The 17,394-nt window shown below is 36.2% G+C and overlaps 1 protein-coding gene across 1 annotated transcript; it reads left to right on the top strand.

Annotated features, from left to right (window-relative positions):
• The first annotated feature begins 16 nt into the window (after window positions 1–16).
• Zswim2 (zinc finger SWIM-type containing 2) lies at window positions 17–16,897 on the top strand. Its single transcript, XM_006996799.4, has 9 exons — window positions 17–247; window positions 1,417–1,493; window positions 3,140–3,180; window positions 7,456–7,666; window positions 8,967–9,218; window positions 11,883–11,967; window positions 13,437–13,546; window positions 14,470–14,623; window positions 15,578–16,897. The coding sequence occupies exons 1-9, from the start codon at window positions 83–85 to the stop codon at window positions 16,382–16,384; spliced, it is 1,902 nt and encodes a 633-aa protein (XP_006996861.2). The 5' UTR covers window positions 17–82; the 3' UTR covers window positions 16,385–16,897.
• The last annotated feature ends 497 nt before the right edge of the window (window positions 16,898–17,394 follow it).

The following is a 17,394-nucleotide window of genomic DNA, read 5'->3' as shown; positions in this document are numbered from 1 at the left end:
AGGCAACCGCGCTGCACGCTGTTGCCATAGAGACCCAAGGCGACTCAGAAAGCCTAGCTCAGTGGCGCCTGGGCCGCTGGAGATGCTTCGGGGAGGCAATAAAGCCTCAGAAAGGCGAAGACACTTGAATGATAGCCTTAGCTGGCAACAAGACCAGGCGCTGAGTAGCAGCATCTATCTCCTGCGACAGATCGGCCCTACCGGCTTTCTTCTGAGGGAGGAGGAGCCAGACAAGGGGAATTTCCGAGTAAGGATGGCACTACCAACCTTCCTTGGGGATTTGGGGACAGGAAGGAGGGCCATAGGGGAGGTGACCTAAGCCAACTTCCTCAACCCTGCACACACAGGGGCCTCACCCAAGGACGCATCCCCACAAATGCTCCCTAGACTTTAAAACTATGCAAGTTATAGAAGGAGAGAGTATTTACCAGAAAAGTTTCTTCCTTGGTAGTTAGGAACTCGAACTGCGTCCAACTCCTGTAAGATGATGGACCTTGAATTTAGTATTAAAAACAAATCTAGGGGAGGGTTATAGGAACATTTGGCTTGTGGTAAGTGTGTATTCCTGGATGCCTTGTTAGTGGTCACCAGCCCTGTAAATCAAATGAAAATCCTACTATCTTCTAAAAGTTTGCTCCTTAAAATCTGGTTCTCTATAATACTTTTTAACGATGCTCATTTTCTTTTTATTGGCTTTTAAAACTATAACAGCTCACTAAAGGGTAGTTTGAATGTTGATACTTTGAAAATTTGTGAGTGAATAAGAGTTCCATTTCATTTTGCTGAAAGAGGACAGATGTTTCATATTTACATGTCCTCTTGTCTGTCAAAGATGAGCTACTGAACACTTCTCAGTTGCTTTAGAAATCGAAACTTATTGCCTTGTAGTTGAGTACTGGATACAGTTTATCACTCTGTACTTTGTCCAAAGCATGCTTTCTTACTTTGCTGACCACACAATTGAGTTTAACGAACCATTTTAGACAGTTGTATAGTCTTGAATAAGTAAAATACTCTCTAATGAAAATAGTTCAGATGCCTGCCCCCAAATTCAGAGTGAGCAAACCGTCTTAGAAAAGATAAATGCCTTTAACTCTATCCCTTAAAAATGTAATGGTTTGGGGTGAAAGCTTTTAATTTTAGATTTAATTCCACCTGAGTACAGATGCCCTTTAAAAAATGTGTTGATTCATAGCACTAGTTGTTGACCAAGGCAAAGAATATAGAAGTGGAAACAGCCTAGGAAGTCAAGAAAGGATAATCCTCAGAGGGTGCCAGTCAATCACAGATCCAGTTCAGAGTCACTAAATTAATGTTTTAGATCTCTTTTAATAAAGTTATTTCATCAAATTAGTTTTATCCTAACTCTAAAAATTAACTGGGATTTTTTTTCCCTGTCTTACTTTTCTTTTAAAGGTTTTGCTAGGAAACCCTCATGAATGCAACTGCCCCACATTTCTGAAGAGTGGGGAACTGTGCAAGCATATATGCTGGTGAGTGAGACTTAGCAACGACCTTCCACAAAGAAACACATCTTACCATTTTTCATGGTTTGAGTATAGGAAAAATAAAGAAGTTTGGTATTGGGGGATTAAAAGTTAAAGTAGCCACACTTTACTAATGTATTTCTTATCATTCCAAGTATTCCAATTCAGTCTGAAAAGTGAGTAAATCAGTAGAAAAAGTTTAATAATATAAAGTAGAAAAATATTGATACATAGCATGTGCACAAATGTCAAAATCTAATGATCAAATCTATGGTTACTCTTGAGACATTACTTTCTTCAACAACTTCCTGTCTCCTGAAATACACTATCATGAAAATCATGTTGCTTTCTATATTTCAGGCTTCAGACATTTTTCACTTTCAATATAAATATTTTGAGATAAAAATGAGGTCTCTAACTGAAGGTCACTTCTCAAATCTGAAACTTCTACAGTGTTAGGGAAACCTATGTATTGGGTAACTATCTTCCACACATGGAAGACAATCTCAGCATTTAGTAGGCCCAACTTAAGCTTGCTTCGCCTTCCTATACTCACACCAACAAATTAGTAAATATACCCTTTTAAAATTATTTTAAAATTTTTAGATGTATTTTTAGTGTGTGTGTGTGTGTGTGTGTATGTGTGTGTGTGTGTTTTGCCTGCCTGTTTGTATGTATATATGCACCACGTGAGTACCTGGTGCCCACAGAGGTCAAAAGAGGATGTTGGATCCCCTGGAATTGAAGTTACAGATGGTTGTGAACTTTCATGTGGGTGTGGAGAATTGAACCCAGGTCTTCTGAAAGAACAAGGGCTCTTAACCACTGAGCCCCTGTATTCTTTGAAGCCCCAGTAAATACATTCTTATAATTTATAACCAGTCATGATAGGACATACCTGTGTATCTTGCTTTCTAAGGCCTTGACTTTATAGGTTTGAGACTCTTCCATTTTGGTCACTTTTATTGAATCTCTGATAACATAGGTTATTGGCTGTATCTGAGAGAAAGATAAAGATATTGTCCTTTCAAATGTACAGTGTATCACTATAACACTTATGATAGGTGTCTCCAATATTATTTTATGACAAGGCAGGGTATGGTCATTGTTTTCTGATTTTAATATACCACAATTCATTTCATATAATGTTTTAACTATAAACTAAATGCAAATATTATCCAAGTATATAGTGTATATTAATGTTAATGTAATTAATGCTGATGCATTAATTAAAGTATATATTTCCTCCCTCTTTAAATGTCACAATTTTAGTGAGAGTTAAAAGTTTTCTGTTGTACACTAAAATGGTAGATGTAGAAAAACAATTAATTGTCACTCACTTGCAAGGAAATTAAAGAAAGTATTGTGAATACCTGGATTTCTTCACTATCCTTGGAAGGACTGTGTCTTGAGAAATAAATGCACTCTTTCTGATCAAACTCATTAGCACAGACATAATTTGCTTGTCAATTTCAATATCAACTTATTTTAAAACACAACTATGATTAACATAAAATTAAGTTGAAGTTTATTCATAACATTTTTTTGCATTACAAGTCAAATAATTCTCTTTATAGTCTACATGTTTAAACAATATGTCTTGAGATTGTATTAAAATTAATGTTTTAATTTTTTCTACTTGTGAATATTAGGGTGTTGTTGAAAAAATTCAAGCTTCCCAGGGACCATGAATGTAAGTTTCTGGCTTTTTATTTCCTAATCTTTTGCTAATTTGAAATTAACAAAAAATAAGAACTTTTTATTGAAACATATTCTAAACTCAAATGCTTTATTTTCCTAAAGAACCTGGAAACTATCTCTCCCCAAACAGGTTCTTCTTAAATAAAAATGCAAGTTTTACATATTACGTTCAAAATCAGATCCTTAATAAAAACAGGGATGAGGACCGGGGAGGTGGCTCAACAGGCAGAATTACTTGCAGCACAAGCCCAAGGACCCGAATGCAGTCCCTGAACCCACATGTTGGAAGGAAAGACAGGACTCCTGAAATGTCCTCTGAGTGTCACACGTACAATGTGGTGCTTGCTCAACTGAAGGTGCACGCACATATTAATAATGAAAACATAAAAACTGACGAGAAATAACAAATGCTCCCTTGAAAGTTTGCTCAAAATTTAAATTAGAAAAGCAAAGATGAAGCAATGGCATTATTTGGAAGAAAATAATTTACCTTGTCCTAAGCAAAGATTCACAGTGGTTTTATATACAAATTTCATATAGGACAAATAAAAATTTTCAGATACCAGTATTACCATGACACATAATTGCAATTAAAACTACTTTGGCTAAACCAGGCATGATGGTGCCCTCCTTTAATCCCAACACTCAGGAGGACTATCTGGTGATTAAGCATTCAAATATATTCAAATATATTCTTCTTCAAACCACCACACGTACTGACTTCCCCTTCTATTTCCTCTCTAAACCTAGAAATCACGCAAGTCTTTACTCTTCCATGTCTAGTCATTCTGCAGATCCTGTTTATTCTACACCCGACCTATTTCTAAATGTTCCTATCCTTGGAATTTGTACCATAGTTCAACCACCGTAAGCCCTTATTCCTCATCTCTACAGCTTCTCTGTTTTCACAGCCTGCCCTTTGCGCCTCCTTGGTCATCTCTTCAAATCCTTTCTTGCATGATGGCAAGGTTGTATGATCTCATACATATTTTCTTTTCTACTTCCACGTTAAATGTTTGACTTCCTCCAAAAGTCTCATTCTTGCAAGTCTTCATATTGTTTTTCCATGTCATTTCACAAGCTTCTATATTCCAGTTAAAGAACAGAAATAAACAGGATTTATATATGGATCATTCTAATAATTCATGTGGGTTTTTTTTCATTTCTTAAAGGCAGAAGCCATTGTTATTCTAACTATCAATTCAGGAAGTATAAAATTATTTATATTGACTATAAATTAATTTTGAAATTTTATTCTTCCTAATGAAAGAAATATTTTGAACATTGAACCTGTTTCTACCAAAAGTATATTCCTAATCAAACTTAAGTATATCATCTAGTGGTTTTTTTTAATTCAATGATGTACAAAATCATCTGTCATTCTATTAAATTGTTAATAGATAAATAAAAACACATTAAAACTTCCAAATTAACACATAAGAATATATGGAACTTTATTTTCTATGTTGCTTTTATGATTTTATATATGTGCATATAAACATAAACATGTATATATATAGAAACCTGTTTTGTTGAAATTCTGTATTCTGCTTTTCCCACACAATTTCTATCACTTCCTACCTTCAAGTCTATGTATTTGTCATAAATTCACCAAATGACTAATGTTCCACTGAATATGGTATATCAAAATTAACCTCCTATTATTTAAATTTTATTTCATTTCTACTTTTTATATTCTTTTAGATGAAGCTTTCTTGTTTTGATCTTTTTAGCCTCACAGATCATTATTTTTAATAGAAGTGTTAAAAAATTTTGTTTGCTTCTCATGCAAATTGCTCTTTCAAGTACTTTTTACTGATTTACATCGAGTTCAGAAGTGTGTCAATATTTCTCTGTGTTTTTAGGTTCATGTCTAATAGAACTTTAAGGTACTAACTACATATTTAAGTCTCTAATAAAAAATAAAGATACATAGAAACATTTTGACATGTTAATATTACTGTAATTTTAGACAAAGTCATGTAAAATGAAAAGAACAGCAGATGCAAATTCCTAGCCAATTATTCCTGACTACTAAATTAAGCAGGAGAATTGTTTCCACTCACCCACATGTCAAACGATCCTATAGAGAAAATCCAAAAATGCCTCCAAATAGCTTTTTAAATATAGAAAATGTATACTTCTGTTTATTATTTATTTATTTAATAGATTTCATTTAATGTCTCTGCCTTATTCTTGGTTTAATTCACTTGAAAGAAGGATGAAAGAGTTTTCTCTCAATAATTTACTGAGGCAACTGTGTGGTGATACAGAGATGCTTAATTCAAGCCAAACAGTGCCCTCCAACCTGCACCAGCACAACCACACGTGGATTCCATAATAACAAAAACAATAGAAGAGCCAGCAAAAGAGATTAGAAAGACTATTGCCATTATTTAAAAAAAGATAACTTTGAAAGGATTGAAACAATGCACATACATGAAAAGAAAAAAGAACTAGGTTTAGCAGCACAAAGAAACCATATGCTTTAAAAAAATTAATAAAGCCACGGAGAAAACATAAGGAGCACATTTGCAAAGAAGTGTAATCTCTGAAATGTTTTGAAAGAATTTTCAGTTTCATTCCAATAATCAGTCAAAGGATAATTTATACATAGAGAAGTCCAAATAGCAAATGGAGATGGGTGATAGCCTTGCAAATTTCATTAGAGTTGGAAAAGAAGTGAGTTAAAAATAAGGGAGGACCACACACTAAATAAAACTTAATAAATATGCAAATGCTCTATTTGCCTCATGCTCACAAGACCACAGGAACATTAAATAAGTGATATTTTATTTGTGTAATAAATTGAGGTTTGTCGACAAGGCTAGCCGCCTGTTCTTATCTTGAAGAATATTCTTGGTCTCCCACATTACCTTTCCCATACAATCGCAAGTGTTTCTGTTATTTTCTAATATGTGTTATACCACACAGAACAATTCCTGGGCAGCTGCTTCTGTGAAATTCTTTTTTTTTTTTCTTTTCTTTTCTTTTTTTTTCTTTTTTTTTTTTTTTAGGAAAGCAGATGTTGTTGTTTTTCTATGACAAACAACCCTCCTCCAAGTCCTGGGTAATTAAAGTTGATTTCCTCCCACAGACCACCTGCACCTGCCACGTCACCTCAGATAAGAAACGAGGTTTCTTTATTGAAACAAAAATACCATCTTTTTTTTCTGTTCCTTTTTTGGTGTTTAATTGGAGAGGAATCTTTCCAGGAAAACAGAGCTTTCACGTTGCTGCATAGAATATTTAACTTACATGTATTCAAAGTATACAAAATAAACAGAACGGGGGGGGGGGGGGATAACAACTGGAGTTTAAATTGTGCTCTGTTAGGGAGAGGGGGCAGGCAGGGGAAGGAGCCACAGACAGGGAGAAGGAATCTCGGGTTCCAAGATTAAAACTATATACGATCAGCAACACAGTGGATTGTAAGAACAGCAGGGTGGAGAAAATTCCTAACTCAAGAATGTACACCCCCAGGGCACAGGCAGAGCAGAGCCTAATGGGATGTCCTGCAGAACACTGTCCACATCTGACATGAACTTGATAACCAAAGCACTCTTTTCTATGGATACAAAACTAAAACAGGAAGGCAGGCACAACTAATCTACCCCTCCTTTATCGACTCATTTAACTAACAGCCAAACATACCTACTCATATGTCCCTATTTTTCTTTTCTGTATTCTTACTACTGTTCGTTTTAATGCATTTAAATGTGTATGTGTTTGTGTCTCTGTGTGTATACACTATGGGGGTGAGGGTGGGGGATGGGGAGTGTTCACCGAGGCCAAAAGAGAGTATTGGAATCTCTGGAGCTGTAATTGCAAGGGTCTGGGAACTGAACCTGTGTCCTCTGCAAATGTAATATGTGCTCTTAACTAATGAGTCATTTCCCCAGCCCTTATTTTAATACTGTTGTATATTGATGAAGTGTTTGTTTACAGGTACATGAAAAGACCAAAATGTCACCATGATGTCAAAACCAGGGTTACAATTGTCACATCTCAAGCCTATGTGTGATACATCCTGGACTATTTTGAGAAACAAGTGGGGGAGGCAATTGAATTGTTTTTATAAATTACTTTTTTTTAACCATTTTTCTTCCAAACAGAACACAAAGAACTGGTCAGTGTGACCCTGATAATCCAACTAGTACCATCTTTCCAGCATTTGAAAAAAAAAAAATTATAACTCACTCTGCTATTACATCTTTGTGTTTCCTTTCTTACCACCAAATTCTAAGGCTTTGATATTTTTCACCAGCTGCTTTCCAGTTGGGTCTTGTGGAAGGAGAAATAAATAACTTGCTACGGGGGATACATCAGGTTCACACTCCCCAGTGTGGAGCAAGTGGTGAGAACGCACGTGTGGAAGAAGATGGCTGCCTTAAACAGAAGGACATCAGTGCAGAGGACATCTGCCCCATTTGTCAAGAGGTGCTGTTGGAGAAGAAACTCCCCGTCACCTTCTGCAGGTGATGGATTGATCTTTGGATTCTAAAGTCTTAGGAAAATTCTAGTCTAATATTCATAGGAAGTTACATTATGAGTTTCCTTGAGAGACAAAATAAAGCTTCCCCTGTGTCTAATTCCTATTTCCTTTATGTTCTTTTGTTTCCTAATATGTGTCTCATGAGATGTACTGCTCTTAATATTTCTAGGCTGTGTCCTAAGGGTGAACATTACAAGTATCATTCCACAGTTATTCATCCCTCTGCTCTAAGTAATGAAGAATAGGAGGACTTTTCTGGTATTTTTAAAAAGCCCTTAAAGGTTTATTTTACATTGATTGATTGATTGATTGATTGATTGATTGATTGATTGACTGATTGATTGATTGATTGATTTGGGGAGGTAGGAGCACATACATGCCTTGGCATGTTTGTAGGTCAGAGGACAACTTGCAAATGTTTCTTTTCTCCTCCACCTTGTGTGTTCCAGGGATCAGTGTGAACTCAGGTCACTGGGCGCCAAGTACCTTTAGTCACGTGGCCTTCTCACCAGCCCCTGTTTTTTTTTTATAGAGGGGAGGGTAATGATATATGACTGCAACAATATTTTCCGAATGTAAATATGATTTTACTTTGAAGTTATAAATGTTCTTTTCAATTTTTAAGAAATTCTATCTTCTAACTGAAATTGTTCGAATTTTTACTTAGTAAAGTCCTCACTGAGAGAATGTCACTCATGCTATTTTCCATGACACTCCGAAGTTGGACTTTAAAAACTGAAGCAGCCATTGGCTGCTGGAAAGCTTTTCATTTTTTTCTCTTGAATGCTTGCCAAATAGTTTACACCTATTTTGCACGTTTCCACGTGGTTGCTTCCATCGAATATTGAAAACTGCTCACTATTTCCCCAACATAATTTCTCCCAGCTGAGGTTGCTCAAGTGTTTAAGGTACTACAGGATTTCTCAAAAAAAGCAAGAGAGAGAGAGAGAAGAGGAGTCGGACGCCACCCTCTATTTAAAATCGCAGCTTTAATTTTCCTTTGTGTTGAAGCTGCTCTCATTCTGGCCTTATGAATGAAACGTCATTTTATGATGTAAAACTTTTTACCATTCCCTTTAAATGGGGAAAATCTAATATTTGAAATTCTGATAAAGATGACAAATTATATTTTTGTCTCTTTGTAATCCAGCTGTATCTATAAATCAGTCCAAAGTGCATTTTTATAAGGAATAAAGATGGTCCCAGAGAGACTTTTAATTTAAATGAGTGTTTCCAACAAATACATACCATGAGTGATAAACTTGAATTTTTATTTCTGATAGATTTGGCTGCGGCAATAACGTTCATATAAAATGCATGAAGATCTTAGCTAGTTATCAAGACATGGTGTTGAACAGCTCCATGTTAAAATGCCCGCTGTGCAGGGAAGAGTTTGCACCACTAAAAGTTATCTTGGAGGAATTCAAAAACTCTAACAAACTGATGACTATGTCTGAGAAAGAACGACCAGACAGACACCTGGGAATTCCCTGTAATAACTGCAGACAGCTACCCATCGAGGGGAAGTGCTACAGGTAAGTCCCCAGCAGAGTCATAATCAGCATTTAGAGCGTCTTTAAGCTGCCCCCTTTCTCTCCTCCATATTTGCCTTGTGCAATGACAGCTGGTTTAGGACTTCATTTTACTTCCCTCACTTTCACAGGAATATTGGCTTTGCATTCTCATATGGGTTGATGGTGAAGCAGCATCTGGAAGCGCCGACATTATTCTTATGTCTTTGGCCAACTGAGTTTCAGGGTCAGGGTTGTTCAGGGTCCTGCTGGATATCTCACATCCTATAATACTATGGACTATGGATGAGGGGGGTCATTGCCAAAGTCTCCTAGTAGTAATAGAATAGTAATTGATTAGCTGAATTTTTCATCCATTTCTACCTGCCCCAAATTACAGACTGTGTACCATCTACTTTTAGTATTGGCTTTGTTTTCATTCATATTTACTTCAGTGATAACAAAAGTAATGCTATTAGTAGAGAAAAAAGTTTACAACCCCCAAACCTTCCTATAATTGCCACCACTACACAACTGCTATGCCTTGATAACTATGTTTTCTTGAATAATGTTTTAAGTTATATATATTTTTTAAAATATTTTGTTTCAATCTTCATTACAATTTTTCTGAAATATATCAATGTACTTACTATGATGAGCCAAATTAAATATTTTTTTAACTTTCTGATAAAACCAGAATTTTTTTTCATCCCAATAGTACTTTATTCCTTTTTTTTTCTTCGATTTTAATCCTGTTTTCTGTGCGACACAGAAGAAAATTAATCATTTTAATGGAAATCAGTATGGGAAAACGGCTGTCCTGAGAGGGCCCCCAGAGAGCCATCTAACTCGAGCAAGGGGAGGACAGAACTCGTACAGACATTTAGCATGAGGTGGGCTAGCTCCGGGATGTTGGTCTTTGGCAGCTGTTGTGTGGACAGTTCCATCATTTTCATGAAAAGCAGATTGGAACAGTTAGGGACCAAATACCATATGTGAGCGATAAGGCTGTGAAGAGGAGCCATGGGACAAAGCAGGAAGTTCCTGGCCCTTGTACTCAGGTATCCCTCAAAGGGTTAATGTGTGGCTCAGCTGCTTCTATGAAAGATGGTCAACACTGCTGTCATGGATTTGTGGATGCTGTCAACTCCTCTGCAAGGTGTTGTCTGTTTCCTGCCCTGGTGGACTGTCCTTTCAGGAACTCTGTATCATGCTTCCCTGGCTCCACGCTCAGTCTCATCTGAGGATGGCTTCTCATGACTTGTCCATGGATTTGGCTAACAACTACTAGTAACAACTTACTCTTCGATTACAAATAAAAGCTGCATGTGTGGCATTTGTGACTCCATCTTCCACTCTTTGTTCAAGGAATCAAACGTTTCAGACAACCCAAAAGGCCAATTCTATGAAATACAAGCAATAGCTGTCTCTCCATCAGTGTGTCATGACGCAGCTGACTCATTTTTTAGACTAGTTGGTAAAGCATTGGAAGTATGTTACAGTGCAGAGTTATTTAAGTTTTTATCCCAGCCTACTCTGATGTATCAAGAGAACTACATCATTGCTGGCTTGTGATGTTGATTACTAAAAAACTGTACATATGAGTAGTGATAATAAATAAATTAACACTTGGGTCTTCTGAACATCTGAGAACATATTTTTCTTATTTCTCAGGGAAATGGCTTTCTAAACATTAGAAAAATTGAATTTAAAAATAAACTTGTTTGGCTAATGCCCACAATATTTGTTTGGTGAATTTTGTAGCAAGTAAACTGAAATCCTATGTGGTAAAATTTTTGCTAATAGTATAAGCTTGAAAATGGGCTTCTGTGAAAAGCTACATTTTAAAATTATGTTAATAGTTTTTGTTGAGACTTCATACATTTATCTTTTTGTGGGGAGGAAAAAAGAATATGATTCTGTGGTCAAAGATTCCTGCTAAATGTAACCCTATTCTTCATGAAACAACTGGAAGTCAGTGCTGCATAGACATATGACAAATCATAGGTCTATGAGCTTAGGTCCCACAGAACACTAGAGAAAGAAATCAGTGGGGCTTAAATTGAACTGAAAAAGCATCATAGAAAGGACTTGGAGGAGGCAAAATAGTAAGTCTCCAAGCATATCCACAGGCTTATCACAGAATTTGAATGTCTGGCTACATGTCAGGGGGGAATTAAGGTTACAACAGAGTTAAGGTTTCTTATTAATTAATCTTTAAATAAGATGACTCCAACCTGGATAAGCCCAAAATAATCACAAGGGCTCTTGAAAGATGGAGAGAGCATGGAAAGTGACAAGGAAATACAGCTATGGAAGAATGGCAGATAGTGCCATTAATTACATTAAAAATGGAGTAAGGACCACAAGCTAGGAAGTGTAAGCTGCCTTTAGAATGTGGTACAGCCAAGTAACAATGTTCCTCTGAAGCCTCAGAAAGTGACACAGCCAGCCCAGCACCTTATTTTTATCCTTTTGAGACTCATCAAGCTTCCATTCTCTGGAACTATCTGATAATAAATGAGTGTCATTTAAGCTAAAAAACAATCCTACAGAAGCAATAGGAAATTAACTTACAATGTAACCAGAGTGGATTTTGCCATGTGTGGATCATTCGCAGGAAGATGAGTCAACACCATGGCAATGACTGGGTTTTTCTCTCTTGTGTTTTGATGTGTTGTGTTTCAGGTGCACTGAGTGTGTGGAGTATCACTTATGCCAAGGATGCTTCAACAGCTGCTGCCATCTTGCCCACACTTTTGCATTTCGTGAGGTAAGGTACGCACTTAAATTGAATGTGGCATTTGTCATGTTGTAAAGATCAGTAAATCTAGGAGCACGTAAAGTACGTGACACTCTGGAATGAACTAATCAACTTTCAATTTAAAAATTACTTTTTAGAATTCTCTTGTGTACACAAAGCAACCAATTTTTGTACTGATGCTTTATAAAATAACAAGCACTGTATCACAAAGAAACCTTAACAGCAGGCACTGTAGCCCTCAGCCTGAAAATGAATTATAGAGCCCCCAGTCTGTGGGCAGGCTTACCATAACATTTCTGATAACCATTATGATTTTCTATTAAAATTTCTCATGCCCACAATAATAATACATAGAACTTCCAGGCATCCTTTGAACTATACATTTTAAAAGCATCTCTGGAAGCCAGGTGTGGTTGCACAGACCTTCATCTCAGCATTCAGGAGGCTAAGGCAGGACAGTCACATGTTTGAGGCTAGTCTGAACTACTTAGTGAAACCTAGCATGAGATATATGAGATGAGATATAATATATCTCCTGGTGCTGAATAATGTTACCTTTTTCTTACCATAAAATAAAACACCTATGATTATAATTGATATTTTTTATATTAAAAATAACTGGGCAAGCCTGCAAAATATCTCAGTGGGTAAAGGTGTTTGCTGTCAAGCCTAGTGATTCAAGTTTAATCCCTGGGACCTACATGGTAGACAGAGAGGATCTCTTCCTATAATTTAATGTCTGTCTTTAATGCAAGTGCCATTGCGTGTACACACATGGCGGGGGGAGAGAAAAGGAAGAGAGAGGGAGAGAGATGGGGAGACAAAGATAGAGAGAACACTAGATAAAATAAGGAAAAGAGGAGGAGGAGCCGTAGTAATGTTGGGCATGGCAGTACATGCTTATAATCCCAGCTACGCAGAAGGCTGGGTATTACAAATCTGAAGCCAGTCTCCACAACTTAGGAAATCCTGCCTCAGAACTTATAAAATAAGAGAAGAGAGAGATTTTTTCAGTGGTTAAGATCTGGATGCTTGCTGCTCTTCTGGAGGACCCATTCGGTGACTCAGAACATTCCTGTAACTCCAGTTCCAAGGGATCCAGTGTCCTGCTCTGTCCTCCATAGATACCAGGCATGTATGTGGTTCACAGAAATACGTGTAGGCAAAGCAGTCATACGCATAAAAAAGTAACTTTTTGAAATTAAAAATAAATTAATGAATTCAAAGTAGTGTGTAAAGCTCAGTGTTCCATTGGTTAAAACCTCAGTGTTGAAAATAAGAAAGTAAAGTCATTCTAGTAGCCTCACAGTAGGACAGGAGATACACTAGTAATTTATAATTTTAATGTGATAAAGTAGATATTCTTATAATGAGCATTTTACAATATTATGTTATCAATATGCAACCTTGATAATTTAATCAGAAAACAATTTTTATGGCTTACAAAATAACATCTACTCATTTTCCATCTATTTCAGAAGAGAAACCAAAGATGGAGATTAGTAGAAAAAAAATCAGATGTTGTAAAATATTTAGATATTAAAAATGAGGGAGAAGAAAATACACCTTATCTTCAGGAAAAGCAAGGGTGAGAGTCTCAGCTTTACACTTCTTACGTCACAGGGTCTTTGAATAATTTTTTATTTGAATGGATTATACGTGTTCCTTGGTTTCATATTTGTTAAGCAATTGCATATGTATCCCAAGTAACATTTCGCACCCCATGGAAGAGCAAGAGACTTGAGTCAGCCTGCTCGAATCCAGTCCTGGTCAAGTACAGGCTGTCAGATGGCTTTGGGATACAAACTTTACTTCTCTCTGCATGTTTTCTCATCTTTGAAACAGGAATAATTTTATACTGTTGTGGGCATCGATCTGTAGATAACACAAAATGTTAACTTTTCTGTAGACTATGTGAATATGACCCAAAATATCTCCTTGAAATGTGCCATTGTTTTTAAATACCATTTTGTCTGTTTTACTGCTTGCTAACAGCACTGAATTCCTTGATGTTAGCCAGTGCTTTTAAAGTTGCACTGTTATTCTGAGAATATTGGGAATATTGGAGTAAGCATGTACCCCCCCCCATGAATTTTCTCACAAGTTGTAATCTACCAATTGATATCAGTACCCTTGAATATTTGAGCTTACTCTTGTCCACTTCACCAGTTGACAAGCAAACTAGTTTGTATTTTCTAAACGTATGTCTAACTATATACTTAGAAGTGAAATAATTTCAGCGTTTGACCCTCAGATTTTTGTCCTTTTATTGAATTTAAAGTATAAATAAAAATCTCATTAATATTTCTACTTGATGTGGCTAAATTACAATATGTCCCTGATGAAGTCGGCTCTACCGGATTCAAGATCTGTACAACAGACTTCTTATCTCTGACTCAAGAAAACTTTGGGTTCCATTGTATTACGTATGTAGAAAATTTGTGCTCTGAATTGCGTTCTCATCTGTTATCACACATGGGCACTCAGGTGTCTCTATCTATCTTCATTCAGTCAGTTTTGCACACCAAAACATGTTGTAAAGGCACTGCCTCTCCTGCTGATTACAAAGAACAGCAAGCTGCTTGCTCCAGGGTACCAGTGTCGACTTTGTTTGAAGTCATTTTGTCTTGGTCAATATACAAGACTGCTACCATGTACTCACAAGGTAAAAGCTATGTCCTTCTCATTTTACTTTTACTAAAGGGCCATTTCTCACGAATGAAGTGGCTGTTGACGTTTCTCTTTCATTTTTCGGTTGTGCTCTGTGCCGAGATGCTTTCTCACTGCCACAGCACATATGGACAAGATGTTGCAGAGAATGTAGCTTGTCCCCCATGACAAATTTGCACCGAGGAAGACTTGCTTCTTTATACACCGTCTAGTTAGGATAAATGGCATTTTAGCTGTATTCTTTTATGTACTTTCATTACATGTGACATGAAAAAAGCCTATAGAATCTTAGAATTGTACCATGTCATTTTACAGTTCTCTAGATGAAATTGAAGTGCCTTAATTGAAAATTATTCATAAGGACTCACTAGATTTATTATCTTTGACTTAAGAAAACCTTGGGTTCTATTGTACTATTGAAAATTATTCATATGGACTCACTAAAATTGAAGTCCAATGTCAATTGTCAGCCATAGTTAATAATCATATTTTCCCTGAAATAACATTGCTTAAATAAGCATGTAGAGCTTTAAAGTCACACTTCAACTTTTTGATAGTGTTTTTATAACCGAAACTCTGTGTGTTATTTTGCATCTCATAATTGTTAGACTCATTTTTTCAATTCTAGTTGGTTATAAGTTTTTAATTTTTAAGAGTTTTCTTTCATTAGAAGTAATTAGCATGAAAAAATTCCTTGAATGGTGAGTTTCTAACCAAGTTATGAAGATGATATATATATAAAGGGCTTAGCATTTACTGTGGAAATGGAAATCAGTCAGTACAGGAATTGTATTTATTAATGAACTTGTTCAAAAATATTTTCATTAAACTTGATAAGTTAGAATTATCTTCCTCTTTGCTCAATAGTTTCAATATACAACTAGGCTGGAAATTTTTATGTAAGTTGTGTTACTGTAGATCTGATTAACTTGCAACATTTTGTTTCAAGTTTCACAGGAAATGTATTGACAATTGGCTATTGTACAAGTGCAATGCCTGCCCTATAGACAGACAAGTCATATACAACCCTCTGATCTGGAAAGGCGCCACCTTGGATGGACAAACACATCAGTTGGCTTCAAACAAAGACATCACCTGTTTGTCAAAGCAGCAAGAGCCAAATCTTTTTATTCCTGGTACTGGGTTAGTTTTACAACAAAATAGAACTAGAATTTTACCTAGCATTCCTCAGTGTAATTCTCAGACATTGGCAACATTTCAAAGTCCATCAGACAACTATCAGAATTTAACAATAGATGACCTATGCTCAGTCAAATTAGATAATTCAGATTCAAGAAAATTAGTCTATGATTATAAAGTTGGTCGACATTTCTCCACACATTTGCAAGATCCAGCCACTGGGTCACTGGGGCAAATATCATCTCAAACATTTCTTCCTTCCCTTGTTCATAAGGGTATTTGTCTCACTAGAAGGGGAAGCCCACAAGTCTATGAAAACTACCACACTGGTCAGAGTCAAAAGACAACCAGAGTTTGTGAACATGTGAACTATAATGCAAAGAAATCTCTCGGTACTAATGTAAGACAAGACAAAAGATCAAGTACCTTACCTACAGAAGATTTAAATCTTCCTATCAACTGGGGTACAGCAAAGCTTAGTCTGTCTAAAAGACACAACAATCCCACAGGGAAAGTTAGACAAAAATATAGCCGTCCACCCAGACGACCTGCACACCCCCCTTTACAAACACAAAGTGCTGCCCTGTCTTTAATAATGAAAGGAATTCAATTATGAAAAAATATTTTTATTACATCATAAAATTTTGAATATTTAATATGCAAAATATTTTACTTGTAGAACATAAGAAGTCATGTACACTCTTGACAGATATATATAAAATATTCTATTGCCATTTTTGCTTTCCTGTCTCTGAGTACCTTACTGAGCTTATAGAGGTCACCCTGTTACATGGGAGACTATGCAATATGTGTTTTAATGAGAATACTCAAGATGTTATGAATTGCGAATAAGTAATAGAGCATTCATATCTTATTTTATGCTGATTAATTCTTTTCATGAAAGAAACAGATTCTCCCCTGCTTTGAGTCACTGCTCTAAAAAGGCCAGAGGCTAACACTGCATGCAGGATTATTTGGGGGAAACTACATAGATTTCTCATTTTTCTTACACAAACAATCACTACAAACCTATACAAAGATTGTAGTAGTGATTTTTTTATTAGGCTTCCTTCAAGGAGTTTTATTGCACATGAAATGAAACATAATGCAATAAACAATGACACATTTATAGTGGTTTTGCCATTTTACTTTTAAGAAATATGTATTTTATGATTTCTTTTCTAAACCTGAGCTATTTTAAAATAATCCTGGTTTCTGAAAAATATAACTTTCAGATGCTTATTTTACTTTTATATTTTATGACTTGGTGGTTTTTGAAATACTTGATAGAAACTTTAGAATTGAGAGGGAGGGTTCACATGTGGACAGCAGGAGCCAACGCAGTAGACATCGACTTTATCTTTTTAGTCAGGTCTCTCTCACTAAGACTGGGGCTCGTGGATTCAGCTGCACTTGGCTGTCCACCGAGCCCCAGGGATTCCTATTCTGCCTTTGTGGTGCTGGGATTACAAACACTACAGGCAGCTTTTATTTTTTTTAAACATAGGTGCTGAGGATTGGGCTTGGGTTCTCATGCTTGTGTGGCAAGCTCTTTGTTAACTGAGTCATCTCCCAAGCCTCTCAAATAATACTCTTCATTTTATGTGTATATGTGTATGAATGCAC

Source organism: Peromyscus maniculatus, chromosome 4 (genome assembly GCF_049852395.1).
Source record: "Peromyscus maniculatus bairdii isolate BWxNUB_F1_BW_parent chromosome 4, HU_Pman_BW_mat_3.1, whole genome shotgun sequence".
Classification (NCBI taxonomy): Eukaryota; Metazoa; Chordata; class Mammalia; order Rodentia; family Cricetidae; genus Peromyscus; species Peromyscus maniculatus.
The sequence above is the reverse complement of the archived record's forward strand: the minus strand, read 5'-3'. Positions and strand labels throughout refer to the sequence as shown.